This window comes from Lynx canadensis, chromosome D1 (genome assembly GCF_007474595.2).
Source record: "Lynx canadensis isolate LIC74 chromosome D1, mLynCan4.pri.v2, whole genome shotgun sequence".
Lineage (NCBI taxonomy): Eukaryota > Metazoa > Chordata > Mammalia > Carnivora > Felidae > Lynx > Lynx canadensis.
In genome coordinates, this window is record NC_044312.2 from 1,674,259 (window position 1) to 1,693,960 (window position 19,702).

The 19,702-nt window shown below is 39.8% G+C and overlaps 1 protein-coding gene across 3 annotated transcripts in view; it reads left to right on the top strand.

Moving 5' to 3' along the window:
* The window catches only part of DYNC2H1 (dynein cytoplasmic 2 heavy chain 1), a 341,058-nt gene that overhangs the window by 142,546 nt on the left and 178,810 nt on the right, over positions 1-19,702 (top strand). For 2 of the 3 annotated variants that reach the window (XM_030333927.1, XM_030333929.1), the window contains exons 65-70: positions 1,970-2,093; positions 9,740-9,903; positions 11,390-11,509; positions 12,039-12,173; positions 13,766-13,909; positions 16,512-16,622. In XM_030333927.1, coding sequence (XP_030189787.1) covers positions 1,970-2,093; positions 9,740-9,903; positions 11,390-11,509; positions 12,039-12,173; positions 13,766-13,909; positions 16,512-16,622 — 798 coding nt within the window. The remainder of the gene's footprint in view (positions 1-1,969; positions 2,094-9,739; positions 9,904-11,389; positions 11,510-12,038; positions 12,174-13,765; positions 13,910-16,511; positions 16,623-19,702) is intronic. The other variant, XM_030333928.1, reaches the window with a different exon arrangement.

Below are 19,702 nucleotides of genomic sequence, written 5' to 3' on the forward strand. Positions count from 1 at the left end.
TTTGTAAAAACGGGAGGAGAATATTTGCTTGATTCCTCACGTGTGCTGAGCATTAATGTAAGACCTGGGAATTTACTGGTGAGTGACACATTCACCATCCCTGCCCTCAAGGAGATACCAGTCTGGTAGCTGGAGAGACTATTAAATAAGAATTCACACTAAATTACAACTAAAGACATCAGTATAGGATCCCACAGAAATGAAAGTCCCTAACTCCACTTGGAGAAAGTCTCCTGGACTTCTAGCATTCATGTGGTTTCTCTCAATGCCTCTTACTGTCTCCTGCTCCTCACCCTCACCAACAAGCATCTCCACTGTGTCCAAGATTTGACATGCTGCTCAGTGAAATGTAATCATAGTCTTTTGGGGAGAGTGACTTCTCACTGTCATATTTATCTTGCTGAGGAAATTATCTGGGGTCAGATTTTATTTTGTTTTGTTTTGTTTGAAGAAGGCCTAGTGTATGATTAATTTTCTTTTAAAAATTTTTTAAACATTTTGAAAAAGATGTTAATTTTTGAGAGACAGCAAGTGGAGGAGGGGCAGAGAGAGAGACAGACAGACAGAAACAGAGACAGAGAATCCTAGGCAGGCTCCATGCTATCAACATAGAGCCTGAAGTAGGGCTCAAACTCATGAACTGTGAGATCATGACCTGAGCTGAAATCAAGAGTCAGATGTTTAACCAACTGAGCCACCCAGGTGCCCCATGATTTTCATAGATATTCTTCAGGTGCTTGACCAATTCTCTCTCTAAAACATATTTCATTTTTAAAATGGAGGTATTTACCTGATTTGTGTGTATTAAGTATGTATACATATATGTGTGTATATATATAAAATACTATCTATATACAATATATATGTATATGTATATTTATAATACTATCTATATACAGTATATATATATATATGTATATATATAATGCAATATATAAAATACTTTATGGACAGCTGGGAGGCTCAGTTGGTTTAAACATCCAATCCTTGATTTCAGCTCAGCTCATGGTCTCACAGTTTGTGGGATCAAGCCCCACATTGGGCTCTGCTTTGACAACATGGAACCTGTTCTGGGTATCTCTCTCCTTTTCTCTCTGCCCCTCCCCACCCACACTGTCTCTCTCTTTCTCAAAATAAACAAGTAAACATTTAAAAAATACTTTAATGCCACTTGGGTTTACAGGAGGAGACTTTAATAATTATGATTCCAAATATTTAATTTTTGTAACCATAGTTGGAGGTTTAAAACTCTTTTGCTAGCTAGAAAGCCTTAAAATTCTTGCATGATTATAGATTTTTGTCCAGAGGTTGTTTTCACAAGAAAAAATCACTAGAAGTCATCATTTGCCTTTCCTCTTCCATTCAGTGTTTGATTTTGAACATAAGCAAAAAAAAATAAAAATAAAAAAGTAATTGTGCGTCAAGTTGAAATTTTAAATTCTAATAGCAGATTGAAAAATCAAGCTTTTTTATTGTTATTGTAAAAATCTTTATTTTTTATGTGTGTTTAAATTATGAAATCTATTTGATAATTTATTTGACTCTAATGATTCATCACCAAGTACTTAAAACTAGAAACACAATCATGAATAATTTGAATTATTAACATGCATACTAAATTTTAAAATATTCATATTATTGTTTTTTTTTTTTTAATTTTTTTTTTCAACGTTTATTTATTTTTGGGACAGAGAGAGACAGAGCATGAACGGGTGAGGGGCAGAGAGAGAGGGAGACACAGAATCGGAAACAGGCTCCAGGCTCTGAGCCATCAGCCCAGAGCCTGACGCGGGGCTCGAACCCACGGACCGCGAGATCGTGACCTGGCTGAAGTCGGACGCTTAACCGACTGCGCCACCCAGGCGCCCCTCATAATATTCTTATTAACATCTTCCTTCATTATCTTTGAGGACATTTGTAAATATTAAGGTGCTAAAGGAATTAATACGTATTCTTTTTATTCCCTCAGGATAGTAACTTTATCACAGCTCTCGAGCTGGCAGTGCGGTTTGGGAAAACCCTTATTATACAGGAGATGGACGGTGTAGAAGCTGTTCTCTATCCGTTATTGAGACGAGATCTGGTCGCTCAAGGTAAATATTTGACAGTTTCCACAAAATGGCTATTTTTAAAATTTCGGAAGTAATTAGCTTCATAACTAACTTTGACCTTTCTCTGTCTTGCTACCGAATCTAACCAAATGGAAACTTTTCAGGGGGAATATGAGCATGTCCTCCTAGTCTGTGGCAAGTAAATGAATTCTTGAAGTGCCTTTGCGGAGGGGGGTGCTGTGTCGGGGTGTCCCGGGCACTTCCGACTGGAGTGACGCGGTGGGGGGGGGGCGGCGCTGTGTCGGGGTGTCTTGGCCGCTCCCGGCTGGAGTGACATGGGTGGGGGGGCGAGGGGGGCGCTGTGTTGGGGTGTCCGGGCCGCTCCCAGTTGGAGTGACTCTGGGAGGAGCTGTGTCGGGGTCTCTGGGCTGCCCCTGACTGGAGTGACGCGGCAGGGAGGTGGGGGGGAAGGCTGAGGGGAGGGGGGCGCCGTGTCGGGGTCTTCTGGAGCATAGTTGGTCGGAACAGTCACACTCAGGGCTGAGATTGTTTACAGGGAAAAGATAGAAAGCAAATCAGCAAAGAGAAAACGGACCATAAGTGAGGTCAGGAGTCCAGAAACAAGGTGCAGGCCTCTAAGTCCTCTGCCATTGGAGTCACACAGGAAGTGCTTACTCTCCCAGGACCAGGTTGTGAAATGTCATATACCAAGGAAGCTTACTGCGTACAAACTCAGACCCTAGTTTTTACTGGGGGTAATTTTTTTTTTTTAATGTTTGTTTATTTTTGAGAGAGACAGAGACAGAGCATGAGTGGGGGAGCGGCAGAGAGAGGGAGACAGAATCTGAAGCAGGCTCCAGGCTTGGAGCGGTCAGCACAGAGCCCTATGCAGGGCTTGAACCCACAAACCGCAGAGCTGAAGTTGGTAGCTTAACCTATTGAGCCACCCAGATGCCCCACTGGGGTCTAATTATGTAAGCTTGTTTGGCCTGGCATGTAGCAGATTTCCAGGTTCCCCAAACAAAAAAGCAAGTGTTCAGCACATACCACATTATTTGTACAAACAGTGAAAACGCAGTGAGCCACTCTTCCACCATGTTCTGGGTAAGGTAAGAACCCTCCCCAAATCCAAATTCCCAGAATCCCCTTAGGGGCCCATCTCGTAAGCAGGATGGTGTGGGGGTGGCCCAGTCTCAGGACTGCTTTGTAGGTACCTGAGCCAGCCTTTGGCGAGTAGAAAGGAATGCATTTAAACTCGAGACCGTATTGTCCTGATTCATACCACACACATCACTGCCACTACAGCATTTATGTTCACGCCGCAAGGTTTAAATAGAAACTGGAGTCATTGGGCAAACCAGGGACAGGGCGAAAAACGCATTCATAGATCACTTGCTGTTTTGCACATCAGTGTGCTTGGGCTGGCAGTGGCTGTGTGTTGTGAAGCGAGCTTTGGTAGGGGCCCTTGTAACCTGGAGTTACCTTCGACATCAGTCTCCGGTCTCAGTTCGTCTCTTCTTTACTGGTCCTTCCTCAGATCTGTTGACCAGCTCCTGCTATTCTGTCTTAAAGGGGAGGTGGGAATGAAGCTTTAGGGCCGTCTGGATTTGTCCCTTCAGCCTGGTTGGCCCTTGAAGGCTCCCTGAATCTGAGCCTCTGTCAGCTGTGACTGGTGTCGGGTGTTGGCAGTGTCCGTAGCATCATCTGAGAATGGGTGTTGACGAGGTCCCTTGAAGTTGGATCTGGTGCAGAGTTACATATTTCACATCCTGAGCGGTTCACATTATGAACCCCTCTTCCCTCTGGCTGTGCATGGCTGTTTGGGTTAGTCTGTTTATTTCAGTATTAGGGAAAGAGAGTTCGTCTCTGCCCTTAACTTATTTTTTCTGCCTTTCTCCCAGGGTTGCACTTCACAGTAGTTGGAATCTTTTATCCTCTTTGCATATATTTCAGATTGTTGTCTTCCAGCATGTTGAGTTGCCCGTGAATTGCCATTTTGTCATCATATGTTTCCTTTGGGGACAGAGGATGGCTGTCCTAGAACCACATTAAACAGTCTGTGTCCAATTTTAGTTACATCCCCTGTCCCTAATCTAAGCAGTATGAACTGCCTGTCTACATACTGAGGTCAGTCAGCACAGATAATAGGATTGGAATGTACTTTTCCTCCTCACATTTATGCTGTTCAGAAATCCCTTCAAATGTGTACTGATGGAAAAGAAGGGCAAGGGACAGCTCCTCTTCAGATTCTCGTTGTTTTTACTTCCGGAGTCACACGTGCCTCGTGACTCTGCCCAAGCAGAAGGTCCATGTGCCAGTTTGCAGTTGGTAAGCAACTAAAGACTGTGGACCAGCCAGCCTCTTAGAAGTTGTTGAGGGAGAGGCTGGTGTGGTGGGCAGATAGTATAAGTTTTGCTAATAACAGACGTCAAAAGCATTTTTCATTGATTGTTTCATTCCAGTGGTTATTTCATTTCCATTTTGGGGTTGGGTCTGGATCGGGAATTATTGTAGAGATGAAAGCTGAACATTCTGGTTGGCTTTTTAGTCCGGATGCTTCCTTTTAGAAGCGTACGGGCATTTGTATGTACAACAGAGATGAAGTTTGTGATCAGTCGTTGTATGTGTTTCTCGTGGCTGGTTCTCCATATGGGTATGTCTCCCTGGTGGCCCAACTGGACCCAGGACCTGAACACAGCCAGACCACTGCTTCTCAAACAGGAGTGATGTTGTCCCCCAGAGGGCATTTGGCAAGGCCTGGGGACATTTTTGGTTGCAACAGTTTGGGTGGTCTATGGCAGAGACCTCTTAAAATGCTCAGGACCTCTCCTTCCAAGAAATGGTTTTCCAGCACAAATTGCCAGGAGTGTTGAAGTTGAATAGTGCTAAGTTAGCTCACTCGTTCTGACTCATAAATCAGCTGCACTGTTGTATTTTAGTAACTGTCACCGTGGCCTTATTGCCAAGAACACTCCCTGATATTATGCTAAGTGAAATTAGTCAGAGAAAGACAAAAATCATATGACTTCACTCATATGAGGACTTTAAGAGACAAAACAGATGATCATAAGGGAAGGGAAACAAAAATAATATAAAAACAGGGAGGGGAACAAAACAGAAGAGACTCACAAATATGGAGAACGAACTGAGGGTTACTGGAGGGGTTGTGGGAGGAGGGATGGGCTGAATGGGTAAGGGGCACTAAGGAATCGACTCCTGAAATCATTGTTGCACTATATGCTAACTAATTTGGGTGTAAATTTACAAAAATAAAAAATAAAAAATAAAATTAAAAAAAAAAAACAAGAAAACCCCGAATGCTCCCTGAAGTCAGCTCATTGGACCCGATCCTCACTGCTCTGGATTCCCAGAAATTTTGTCTACGGATAGTGTATGGGCTGTAGCATGCCTTTGGATTTTCTTGTGTGAGATTATTTGCAGACGTCTGTCATGCTGTGCATCTGAAGGACACGGGGTCACAGGCAGCAATGTTTTACACTTGCTCAGATTTCTTCCAAAGTTGCCTTTTGCAGTTTTGCAGGAGCAGCCTTTCAAAACCAGCCACACGCTTGTTGACCAGATACATAGGCTTTTATAAAAATTCCAGGAATGAAAGATGCTGCTTCTAGTAGGCCAAGAAAGGAATCGTTATTCTCTCTCTTTGTATATGGTAGTTATAGAGACAGCAGTTTATTCTTAACTTGCTTGGGCAGTGTCGCTTTGGTTATTTGATTGGCAGGGTTTTGTATTTGTCCTCACTTAAGTCCTATTCATCTTTAGTCATTTGGGCTTGGATGGTATTGAATACAATGTGGGCAGTTCTGTTGGTGGAGACCATTACCAAAAGGTTATCCCTATAATAGGATGTTTGGGCCCATAGGACAGTTGACATGGTACTTTGGATTTATCTAGCTCAGATGATGATAAATTTCTGGAGAGTTTGGACCTGTGGGGGTATACTGTATACAGTGTCCGTATCTGTTATAAATGTTGATGAAACCAAACCAAACAGTATTCTCGAACGTGGATCAGGATTGGAACTGAGATACTGAACAAATAAATTGGGACTTTCCCTGGAAAGAACTGCATAGTTCTCTAAAGTACAGTAAAGATTTTGTGTCCAGAAGAAAAAGAATTAACTTTATTCTCTACTCCATAGGCTAACTCCAGTGTAAGTCAAGACTTGATGCAGTTGAGACTGTGTTGGGCATTATGATATAGGGCTTCTACATAAGGGTCCTTTTGGGACAATGAACCATTTCCTTTGGGCATTTTTTTAAAAATTCTGTATCAAAATAATACATGCCTAGTTGACAAAATCAAATAGTGCAGAATGGCAGCTGAGTTCCGTTCCTCCCCTCCTCATGACTAGTCCTACTTACCAGAGAAAACCAGTTATTTTTCAATTTTAACATTTTATTAAAATATACACATGCATGTGTACAGTTTATGCATTTTTACAAACAGAATACACCTGTGTAAGCGTTCAGATCAAGACATAGACCTGTGTCTGCACCCCAGAAGCCCCCTATTTGGCCGCCCTCCTCAGTGAGGATGACCACGGGCCTGACACGCAGCAGGATGGATAATTTTGCTTGCATTCTCACGCTGCGTCAACGGGAAAGAAGGAGCGAGGCCCTGAGTCCCATCGCACTGGCCTGGCTCTTGTGGCCTGGCTGTGCTGTTGTCCTGGTGAACGTGCCTCGTTCCGCAGCACCAACATCCCATGGCTCCTCCTGTGACCGTCCTCATGTCTAGGCGCAGAATCAAGGGTACTCCCCGTACTAGAAAAATAACCAGACATCTTCGTCTCCCAGCTAATTTGGTGACTTCTGATTTTTTTTTTAACCATTTATAACGTAGTCCCCCTCCATTTCTCTCACCTCCTAGATAAACATTATTAAGATACCAGTCACAGAATTGGCTGCTGTTTCTGATAGCATCCGTTCCCCAGCAAACCACACTTCCCTTGAACCGTCTTTCAGTCGCCTAACATAAGCCCCAGTCCTGTAACAGGTGGCCAATACCCTCTTGCCAAGACAGCACGTTTTCTTAGGATGATCTGTCTTTGGTTGCAGATTGGCAGCAAATGTGAGCTGAGGACCTTTAAGCACTGGATTTATTTTGTATGTTTGTGTCCTATAATTTGTGTGTATGTCAGGCTTGCTAAAGTTCTGTGTATTTTCAAACATTTGTTCATTTCATCCAAATTGTCAAATGTTTTGGTGTATTTTTTACATAATGTTCTCATAACTTTGTAATTTCAGTTGGCTTTGTAATGATGTCTCCTTGTTTCTTGACATTTATAATTTTTTTCTTTTTTTTCCTCCATTAGTCTTTGATAAGGGTTTATCAGTTTTACTAATCTTTCCGAAATACCAACTTTTCATGTTGTCAGTTTTTTTCATTGTATTTTTAAACTGGGTCTTTGCTCTTCATTATTTCATTCCTGTTACTGCCTTAGATTTCCTTTGGTGGTTTTTTTGCTAGATTCTTGAGATGAAATTCAAAATATTGATATTCAATCTGTTTTTTAATATATGCATTTATGTCTGTAAATTTCCCTCTCAGCCCTTTGCCAGCTTCGTACCATAAGTTTTGACTTCTTCTTTGATTCGTCAGATTACTTGGCTCTTTTGTTGTTATATAATTTCCAGGTACTTGGAGTTTTTTTAGATTCCTTTTTTGTTGTTGATTTTCAGCATAACTCTTTCATGGCCAAGGAGCTTACTCTGAACTACTCACTTGTTTACATCCTGTTGAAGCTTTCTCTGTGATTGGACGTTGGTTAATTTTCATGTGTGTTCCATGTACAAATGAAAATTATGTGAAATTTGCTCTTCGTTTTATTTTTTTTCTAAAGTCAGTTAAGTTTATTAGTAGTGTTATCTGCTATATTTTGCTTTTTTCTATGATTTGTTGAGAGATTTCTTAAAGGCTCTATGATTTTGAATTTGTTTCGTTTTTATATGGTTTCTTCAGTTTTTGCTTTAAGTATTTTGAAGCTGTGTTTCAGGATGCGTACATATTTGAAAATGTGATATTTTCCTGTTTGGATTCTTTTCTTTACCATTATGAAACGTCCTTCCTTTTCTTCAGAAGTGTATCAGGTTTTAGAGTCTGATATTAGAATGGTTACAATACTTTGGGAGGCTAGTTTTTGTACTACTTTCACTTCTTTTATTTATTCTTTTACTTTCAATTTTCTGTTGGTCTTGTTTCTAAAGGGTGCCTCTCATTAGCAGTTTGTCGTTTGGTTTTGCATTTTCAGTCACCACGCTGCCCTAATATGTCATGTAAGTCAATGCAGCTGACCTTGTCATAGAATACCTGATACAGTTTTCTAATTGACGTGATTTTTTTTTGTTGTTAAAACATTTTCTGTATATTTTTAATGGTCATCCTGCATATAACAATATATATCTTGGACTTACCATTTTAATACAAATAAATACTTTGCCACTTCTCTCCTGTGCACTTTAACGCCACATATCCCCTGCCTGTCTTTGCATTATCTCTATGGCCCATGTGATAATTATTGTTCTTCAAGTCCGTACGTCCACACATTTATCCTTTCTACTTCTCTGAAATTCTGCCAGCATTTCATTATCTTGTTTCCAGCGAGGTTGTTTTCCTTTTTCTACATCTTTTCTACATCTACACCAGTGTAGTTAACATCCAGTATTGTGTTAGCATCAGACAGCGATGTCCTGACTCCGCACTCTGCCCGTTGGCTGTCAGCTGGTGCTCCTGGTGGTGGGAGTGCTCTTAGTGCCCATCTCAGTTATGTGTCTTCTGTCTGAACTGTTTCCTTTTGTGCTTCATTGAGTGAAGGTCCACTGGAAACAAACTTCTTTTATTTTTGAAGGATTTTTTTTTTCTGCCTGACGTGGAAGTTGGGGTTGGTTTTTATTTTCTTTAGCACTTTTGGGTTTTTATTCCTTCGTCTTCTAGTTTATGTCATTCCTGTTGAGAGGTCACCTGCTGAGTTTATTCTTGCTCTTTTGTAAGTGAAGTGTCATTTTTCTCTAGATGCTTTAGAATTTTTCTTGGTCATTGGTTTTCAGTGGTTTGATTATGATATCCTTCAGACTGGTTTTCTTTTCATTTATCCTGCTTAAATTACCTTGAACCATTCCAGTGAATGTAGAAGTATTTCATTGATCTTTTAAATTTGGGTTTCTCTGATAATGACTCCGGTTCAACATTGTTTTGATAGGTTTTTGGACAGAGGTAGACCATTCTCCATAAAGTGCTCATTGAATTATTTTCATATTAACTTGAAGTTTTTTAGTAAAAAATTTAAATCTATTCTGAGGTTCTCAAAAATTCGGTCCAGTATTTTTCTTAACCTTTGAAAATCTTTGAAAACATGTATTTTGTTCTTAAAAATAAATTAGTTGTAAAATTAAAATTGTAAGTTATGGTATAATTGTTGATTCATTCCACTGTACATGATGTATAATGGATATCATTGTTTATCCCTATTTGTATAAGAGCTGATTTATAGGGCATTCTGGTTAATAGTCTCTTGGGTAGCCTAACTGTTGCTGTTTCATACTCTACTGAAAAGCCTATAAACTACCAACTATTTAGAAATACCAGAAAATATACATTATACTTTTTAATGTCATGTAGCAAAAGATAGAATACTGAAGCCAACTGATAATTTCATTTTTAAAACATAGGGCCTCGTTACGTGGTACAAATAGGTGACAAAATTATCGACTACAATGAAGAATTCCGCCTTTTCTTGTCAACAAGAAACCCCAACCCCTTCATCCCGCCGGACGCAGCCGCCATCGTTACGGAGGTTAACTTCACCACCACTAGAAGTGGATTGCGAGGCCAGGTGCGTGCAGGTGGGCGGTGCGCTGCCTGGGACATCTTCTGTAGCTCTGTGAATACATGATTCCTTGTTGGAGTCTGTCTCGCGAAGCTGATGAGCATGTAAACTTCGGGAAACACCTTGAAAATGTATTTGTGAGTTAGAGTAGTAAAGCATTCAGGTTTCCTTTATCCTTTGCGTGAGACACTTGTCGTTAACATCAAGCTGCTGCCTTTGGTTTTATGGCCTGTTTCCGTCGTGTGTAGTGGAATTGAAGAGAAAGAAGGATCATAGACTAAGATCAGCTACTTTTTCTTTTTTAATGGTGAAAACTGAGGTTTCACTGTGAAAATTGCATTTCATTGACTTATTTGGCTAGGGGAGCAAGGGTGTCTGATTCCTCATGTGACGTTTTTTCCCCGCTAGAATATAGGCCTCTTTGAATTCCCTGCATCTGTGTATGACTTACTGCACTTCAGAATATTTTATGAATCTCAGAGTGAGTTTTTATATCTAGACTTTTATTTACAGAGTTCCTTCCTCATTCTCTTTTTAAAGACATTGTGCCTGTTGACTTGTTAATCTTTTTTAAAGTTTATTTGTTTATTTTTAGACAGAGGGCATCAGCGGAGTAGGGGCAGAGAGAGGGGGAGAGAGTAGGGTAGGGACAGAGAGAGAGAGAATCCCAAGCAGATTTCACACTGATTCCACACTGACAGCACAGAGTCCGTCTCAGGGCTCAAATCCATGAACCATGAGATCATGACCTGAGCCGAAGTCGGACGCTTAACCGACTGAGCCACTCAGGCGCCCCGACGTTGCTTTGTAAAAATAACTTTATTAAGATTCAATTCACATATCATACAATTCATCGATTTAAAGTGTACAATTCAGTGTTTTTTACTTATTTTTTAAAAAAGTTTTTATTTTTTTAGTGGACTTGAGGGTTTATGGTAACTCTATGTCTAATATTTTGAAGGACAAACTTTTCCAAAGTGACTGCACTCTTTTACTTTTCCACCAACAGTGTGTGACGATTCTCCTTTCTCCCCATCTGGCCAACATCTGTCTTATTAATTGTAGCCATCCTAGTGGACCCGAAATGGTATCTCATTGCAATTTTGATGACACAGTCTTTTAAGGAAGTTATTTGTTAATTTCTTTATATGAATGCTTACCATTAAAAAACTAGTTTCCATGTTTTTTATATATTTAATCTAATTTTATAAGTTTAGAACTAAGAATTACATATTGATAAGTAATACAATTACTTACAGGTGTCCTGTAATATTTAATACTTTATTGATCAGTGTAACTATTTTGCCTCTTTTTCTGGTCAGAAATAATTGTGAAGTGTCTCATGTTTAACTCGAAAGAATCAAATGAGGTACATAATATAATAATTATTGTGATATTTGGTCAAACATAAGATCTATGTGTGGGAAGTTTGTTTTGTTTGAACTTCATCACTAGAATAATTTTGACTTAAAACAAAAATTTTTTTTTTAAGCTTTTGGCTTTAACTATTCAGCATGAGAAACCTGACCTAGAGGAACAGAAAACAAAACTGTTACAACAGGAAGAAGATAAGAAAATACAGTTAGCCAAGCTTGAGGAATCTCTTTTAGAGGTAAGATATAGTTATTCAGGAAACTTTCTTATATTACATTTTTAATGAATATAATTAGCAGTATTTTTTAATAGTGCCTTCAGCATGTTTTTGGTTGTGTCAGGGATGTGAATATATATCTTAAAATCAGACTTCAAAGAGAAAAAAGTAGGTATCTTGGGATACAAGATCTTAAGGAGTAATAGTAATGTGTAAGACAAGTGATTTTTATGTATTACTGTCTTTTTATTGCATTATTTCACTAATATTTATTGCATGCTCCGAATTTCGAATGACATTAAAATGCAGCATGAAATTATGATTTATTCTGTACCTTTAAGTAGTTTTTATTAGATTGCTAAAATTAATACATACGCGTGTAGTATATCATGATTTACTGTACCATTCTTATAAACTATAAAATGTTGAATTTCTTTTAAAATAATGTAAGTTTTCATAAAAACCATCAAATTAATGATAGCTAATATGGGCTTCTTTTATTTTAATACGTATAACACTATTCATGTTACTTTGTTAATTTTTGCTACAGACTCTTGCCACATCTCAAGGGAATATTTTGGAAAATAAAGATTTGATTGAATCTCTGAATCAGACAAAAGCAAGCAGTGCACTTACTCAAGAGTCACTTAAAGAATCTTACAGACTCCAGATTTCTCTTGACCAAGTAATTATTTCCTTTCTTTTGTGGTCTTTTATCATGTTTTCTTCACCTTTTATGTTAATCTGATTAAAAAGTGTCGAATGAGGACCTGAGGGGAATGACGATTACAAAATAGAAAGCACTTCAAAGCCCCGGAGCCTTGGGGGTGCTCCTTCCTGCCCCAGAGGGGCTGGTGTGGTGCCCGCGGCATCAATAATACGCGCCGCTGCCTTCTGCTGATTTCTGGCGTCACACTGGCTCACGTTCTGCAGCTCCAGTCTGTACTGAAGTTGAAAATTAATGTTCACAAATAGCCAACTTTGCCATTCCTGGAGCTTTTTAAAATTAAAGCATGTTTAGTGTATTAATTGAGAGTTTTCAGGTGTTTTTTCCACTAACAACATTTTTCTTCCCTACTCATCTTGGACCCCATGATTGTGATGATCTGAACTATTTTCTTGTAAATGCTCAAAATGCTTTTTGGCTTATTCTTTTGATAGTTCCTTTTGCCAAATTCTAACCCAAATCCATAACATAAATATATCCTGTCTTCTCCTACCTTCTAGTGATTGAACTTTGCTTGAGGAAAAACACCCCCAAACAGATGTATGTGACTGTGAATCTCCAGGCTCCAGCCTGACCACAGCTCTCAGGGACATCCTTTAATTCTTTGCCAGTCATCTCAGTGACCTTTTCACTTTTCCTTGGAGTACTTTTCAGCCCTTGCTCAAATTGTACCCTTACATATCGTTACTTTTTAAGTCTTTTCTTACAGGAAGGGCTCTTTGGAAACCAAAGCACGAACAGATTTACAGCCCAATTCTCATCCAGCCACCTCGTTTTCTGTCCCAGGGCTAAGCTCGGCAGATGTTAAACCTGTCATTTCTGATCTTACCACACAAGGGTTTTGGACTTTCTGACCTTCCCTTTCTGAACAGGCGTTGCTGAGTCACACACATAATTTTACTAATACCGTATTTGTAATCCTGGTGCTCGGATCAGAATGACAGTGCCATGGAGAGCCTCCTCAGAGTCCCATTCAGAGCCTAGAGGCCATTTAATCACCCTTTACTTTCTGTCAGAGCGAAGGTCCCTGTGGACACTGGCTTGTTCTGTGCTTATGTCCAACAGTGCTAGGTGGTTTTTGGTATTTGGTGTGGACACCTGTAGACTGTCTGGTCCGTCCGTCTGCACACACATGTGATTCACAGCTGTAACTTTCCTCTCCTGCAGGGATTGTAGCACGGTGCCCTTTTTATTACTATGCTGGTTCTCTTTTGGAATGTACACTCTTGTCACTTAATTTCTGATCACAACTGTGTGGCCTGTCTTCGTACCCTTTCCCTAATGTAGGTGCTGGTGGTCCTCATTCCGATCCACCGTGAGCCACTTCTACCTCTGTAGGTGACTTTAATCGGAGAGGCAGATAATTATCTAAATACGTTGCCCTCTGTTCTATAAAAATAAGAAAAACTGGGCCCTATTGTTCCTGTTAGTTATAAACTTGGTCCTCTTCCTTGGTTGTCTGGGGGGGGGCTCACATGGGTGCGGCGGTCTGTGGGTGGCAGTAAGGCGCTACTGCTGAGGTGTTTTCCTGCCCCGCCTGTGGTCCGCAGGAGCGGGATGCGTACCTTCCCCTGGCTGAGAGCGCCAGCAAGATGTTCTTCATCATCTCCGACTTGGCCAAAATTAACAACATGTACCGTTTCAGTTTGGCTGCATTTCTCCGACTATTCCAGCGGGCTCTACACAACAAACAGGTACACTCTTGCTTGCCCCGTAGCTGATACTGAATAGGAGAGATCACTTTACTACGTACTTAATTTGTAACAGTAATTTCCTGAGAAAACTTGTTTAGAATTACATTTTAGAAGACCCCACGTAACAATTTTAAGCCATATTTAAAGAAACGGGCTCCTTAGTGTATTTTATGTTCTTACAAACTACCCCAGTGTGACACTCCTTTGAATGGAAATGTTTTAAATTCTGAGTACAAATTAACATGTAATAGAGTATCATTAAAAATGGTAGAAAGAGAAATTGTCTACATAATCTCCTCACTTGGGGAAAAGAACATTGAACATTTCATACACGTTTCATACACGTTCGTCGTTTGAGGCTTTGCTACATTCCAGGGATTGTTCTAGTTATCGGGGCTGCAGAAGTGTATGCTACGTAACAAGTGTATGTGCTCGTAGAAGGAAGGGAACGTGAATGGATATAGGTTGTTTCAACCCACAGGTATCACATGGTCTTGAAAGTAAGTGTCAGTATATCACAGACAACTTTCACGTCATATACAGGAACCTGCGGTCTTTTTGAGAAACGGTGAGGCTGTACAGTACTTCGTGTAACCAGGTGCTGTATGGACACTGTCTGCTTATCTGTGCTGAATAGCATATTACCCCAGTCTTGGTGGTGTTTTTCTTCTGCTCGTGGATCCTATGGGGGATTTGGTCAGGGCGGAGCAGAGATGGCTTATCTCTGTTTCACCACGTTTGGGGCCTCAGGTGGGACTGGAGGGGGAGACAGGGAGTCTTTACTGGCAAGTCTGGTGCCTGGGGCTGGTGGGAGGGCTGCTGACTGACGTACCGTCTCTGCTGGGCTTCCTCACCGCGCGGAGCAGTGCGTTCCTGGTGGGACATCTGGGGGGCCAACGTGTGTCTTCTGCTCGGTAAGGCAGAACCTTCACGACCCGGCCCCGGGTGGGTGTCCCTCGTGCTGTGTTGTGTGTGGCGGAAGCTGTCACAAACCTGCCCGTGGTCAGGAGGAGTGACAAAGAATCTGGCCATGTTTTAAGACAGCTATAGAAACTTGTGGTTTTTCTCTTTTCCATTGTTTTCCTTCTCTCGTTTTTCCCCTGGGTAAATTCCTAGACACGGACGACCGGCACAAAAGTGCACGTTTGTGAGCCGTTACACAGTTGCCATCTCCCTACCTGTGGAAGCACGTGCCATTTGGTGCAGTAGACTGAGGCAGCAACAGTGTCCTTTTCAGTCTCTTAACCAACAATGGATTATATAGATCTTTGAATAATTTTTCATTAAAAGTTTCTCATAAGTTACTTAGAAAGTATGCAAGTATAGGTTTGTTTTAGATGTTTCTTTATCCTTTAGTCAAAAAATATTCACATTAAAAGTGAGTTCACTAGTATGAGAACTGGTAACTAGGTTAGCAGTTCTGACTAAACCCAAGGAGATCATTGGTTATTCGGTGCTCCTTACAAAAGTGTGTAGCCCAGCGTCTCCTCGGTAACCGCACTTCTTCGGTAGCATGGTTATCGAATATCACTGACCTGTGTGTGTGTGTGTGTGTGTGTGTGTGCGCGCGCGCGTGTGTGCGTGCATGTTTGAATTTACTTTAAAAAGCAATAGAATCTTGAAGATGTAGAGTAAAAAATTGATTTCCAGTGTCTTGGAAATGCATTAAATCTTTTAGTGGGGTCTCTCAGTGGATCCAGGGGTCCATTTCACACGTGACCTTTGTTAATAGTGAAACGAAGACGATGTCTGCCACGTGAACCAGAAACAATGAGCTGCCTCAGAACATGCTGCTAACAAGGCCCGAAACCGAGGTCTGACGGATCTGAGCGCTGGTTCATTAGTTTTGTACCAGTTTCACACATTGCATGGCTTATCCTGGATGTCTTTCTCTAAACTGTTAAAATTACTTTACTAGGCTTTTTCCTTGTCCATTAAAATCACAAGGAAGGGAGGAAGTTAATCCTAAATATTATACCAAAATTGAAGTTTTCAAGGCATGTGGGCTGCAAATGCTCCCTGAGGTGACATGAAAAATCACATGACACTTAGAGAAAGACCAGCCTTGACATCCTTCTTCTCCTCTTCAGTAGTCAAAGGAAATCACCATTAGTGGTATTTTTCAAATCATGGCAATCCTGTACAATGGAAGTACAGCAACAGACAAAAAAAACCAAAAAACAAAAAAACTACAGGTGGTATGATTTCTAAACAGCATCAACATCAGTGTTCGTGTTCATCGTTAGTTAACACGAAGACCATGGTTTAAGATCATTTAGGTTCTTATATTGAGGATGAGAAAATTGTGGTCACACTGTTTCAGGACTTGATTGATAATTATAATGTGAGTAATGAAATGGGTTTAACCCCTACGAAAGCAGTACTTTTAATGCCATTAGGTATCAGAGTGGTATGGTCAAATTCAATTCATACTGTATTATTGGAAATAATTATTTAGTCCCTGTATTATTTAGTCCCTTAAGTTGATTGACAAAGATAATTATTCTAGAATCAGCTTTGAGTCTGGAGGAACATTTTATAAAGTGTGATTAAACTATGGGGTATCATTTAACTGTTGATAAATTTTTTAATGGTTTTTCAGTTTTCAAATTGTAATCTACAGGATTCCGAAAGTACAGAACGGAGAATCCAGTCTCTTATCAGCTCATTAAAACATATGGTCTATGAATATATATGCCGTTGTCTGTTTAAGGTAAGAAATATTATTTTTTCATGTATAAAATACTACCTGAACTTGTATTTAATACAGTCTTACAGTGAAATTGTGGAATCCTTTCCCAACTGGAAACATATTGAAATCGGCCTTTCTGATATTTTCCCAGAGTAACATTCATTGCTAAGTGGGGCGTCTTCTGGCTTTCTGGGATGTGGTAGGAGAATGACGAGTGCGGAGAGTTATCTCCCTTCCTTCTGAACGAGCCCGTAGCTGCCGCAGGACCTTGTGATGAGTCATCTCCTAGCTCGGGTCTCTCCGCCTCAGCACTGCTGACATTTTGGACCACGTTTGTCATGGGGTCTGTTGTGTGGCACTGTGTCTACACAGCTGTTGCAATCAGAAATCTCTCTTGAAATTGCTTGGGGGCAAACTTGGTTTCTCTTCCTGGAACCTGATCCTGAGACATGAATGTCATAGACGTCTTCATATTAAAAGGGCCCCAAGGAATAGAAAATGAAACATATTTTAGAAAATTATGAATGTTGTAGAAAACACAGAGGCTTTTTACTTTAAGTTTTTTTTTCAAGTGTCAGTTTTTGGGTATTGGTTGAGATATGTTGAGGGAAGGGCTTTGTAAAGACAATTAAGTGAGAGAAATAGAGTTGTTATGGCACAGTTATACAGCATTCTCAGAAAATCTTGAAAAAGATCTAGTTACTACATTCTGTAGAAAGGGATAGTAATTTTTATGATTAGAGTGATAATGTTGATGATCTTTACTGGAGACTGAATAAATCTTTCAAATGCCAAGGGCTGTTACCGGAAGGTGAGAGTTACAGCTGGGCATTTCTGCAGAGTTTTTCCTTAATGAGAACCGTGGAGATTTCTCTTCAGGTGTCTGTACAGTGTATGTGTATTCTAGGTGCCGTTCAAAGAATCACCTGTTTGGCCCTGAGTTTTAACTTGTACACACGACAAATTATAAGCAGATGACGTCAAAGTCCGTTTGGTCACTAAAATGTTAGGGTTCTAGGTCTGAGGATGACACAGCAGTAGAGTTTCATCGATCCTTGATCTCACGTCTCTAACGTGTACGATATATTAGCTCACATGATACTTAAAAATTGTTAGTACACGAACTGAAACGTATTTTCTTGAAGAGTTTCCAACTTGGTGGACCTATAGAGAAAACGCTCGGTCGCTCCTGCCTGCGGTCGCTGCGTTAGACTTGGCCTGTCCCACGCTCGATTGGCTCCGTACGGTCCCTGTCCTTTCTCTTCACGTGCACATGTACACCTAGCTGACGTTTTCAGTTTTCCTTGGTAGGTGTTTTCTTCTGTTGCCTCTCTTCTCATGTGACGGGTCCTCAGGATCTTGCCATGAGTATAAATATGTTAACCTCATTATTCTTAGCGTGTGTATTCTGTAATGTGGCTCATCCTAGTTTATCTGCTACTGTCTTGGTGGATTGAGGTCTCTCCTTCCTTGCATCCTTTTCAACCCTGGATGTTATCAGTCTTTCTATTTTTTGTCAAGTTACGGTTTGTAAATATTTCCTGCCTCCTCTGAATTTTTATTAAATGTCTGTTTTTACCGTCCTCCCTTATTTGCCCCATCTGTTTGTTTTCTTGGTATTTTAAAGAATAGGCTTTGCTTTACAGAACAAATCTACTTGATGGTAATTGTTTTATATATATTTTTTTAATCATTGGATTTATTTTTTGATTTCTGTGTTAGTGAATTTTCATGATTAGTTTTTTAATGTAGTTTTAATATTTATTTTCTAGTGAATATATTAAGGTTGCAGAGTTTCATTTCGATTCTTCTTCTAGTAATATATTTAGTGCTTTTTCACTTTTCTTTTAAAACCTCTACACTAAATGTGATTTGTGATTGTGAATACTTTGTGAAAGTATTATGGACCTACACTTACTTCAAGGTGTCACCAAAATCCTTATGGAAGTACATGGGCTATAAAATATTATTCCTGAAAAATGTTTAAGTCAAAAGATAATATAAAATTTCTTACTCATTCCAAAAAATAGTAGCTTATTGGGAATTTCTTACTGTTGACCTATATATCTGCACCTCAGTTTATATATTCTTATTTATTTTTAGTAATACATTATATCTACTGATGAGATTTAAATCTTTATGTCCTGTGTTCTGTAATGTAATTAGGGAGGGGAAGATACAGTAAATGTTGAGTACCAAAGTGATGTAACGTATAAGTGAAGTTTAGCTAGGGTTACTTCTTTTAAGTCACATTGTCTTTTAAAAATACGTGTAAGTTAGGCTAAAGCCTAACTTATTTTTAGTTTTATTGCACTAGGGGAGAGCTTGTAAGGCTTCACATCCTTAACATTTTAGTGCCCAGCTGGAATTTTTTATTGCCTATCTTGAGACATACTTTTCTATTGTGAACACTTGAAAACATTTTTTAAAAGCTAACGTCTATAATTCTTAACATATGTTTTTAATTGGTGATGGAATATGTTTTATAATGTTCATATTTCTGTGTCAGTAATATTAAATATATTCGACATGAATTCAGCATTCCATGGAGTTTCAGTGGTGAATAACAATGAGAAAGCATATTAATTGTAAACGAATGAGGTCCATTTTTGAAGAGTTAGCATTATAATCTTACTTAGGATGGAACTGATTTCGTATTTAGTGAAAGCTTTTTGGATTTTTAGCAACCACCTTCACATTAAACTGCCTTTTCCTCATGCTGATGTTGCTGTTGTGTTGCCGACAGTGGTGTGGCAACACCAGACCCTTGAAACAGAGCCTGGGATTATTAGTATTCACATCACACCCACGTGAAAGCAAGTTGACCTGGAACAAAAAAATGATTGACTTGTTTTGTAGCAGAAAATTTAGGCCTGTAATAAACTAAAACAAATGGAGAAGGCTGTCTAGCAATTTCAGTTCAGACTATTGGCTATGTCATTCTTTTTGTCCAAGAGATCAGAGCATTTATTTCAGTAACCCAAGTATTTTGGACAGTTATCAGGTAAGTAGCATATTCAGTTCCCCAACACTTGCGGTTCTGTCGGACTGTGCACAAGCTGGTGCCTTGACGTATCCTTTCTTCCTCCCACTGTGTCATT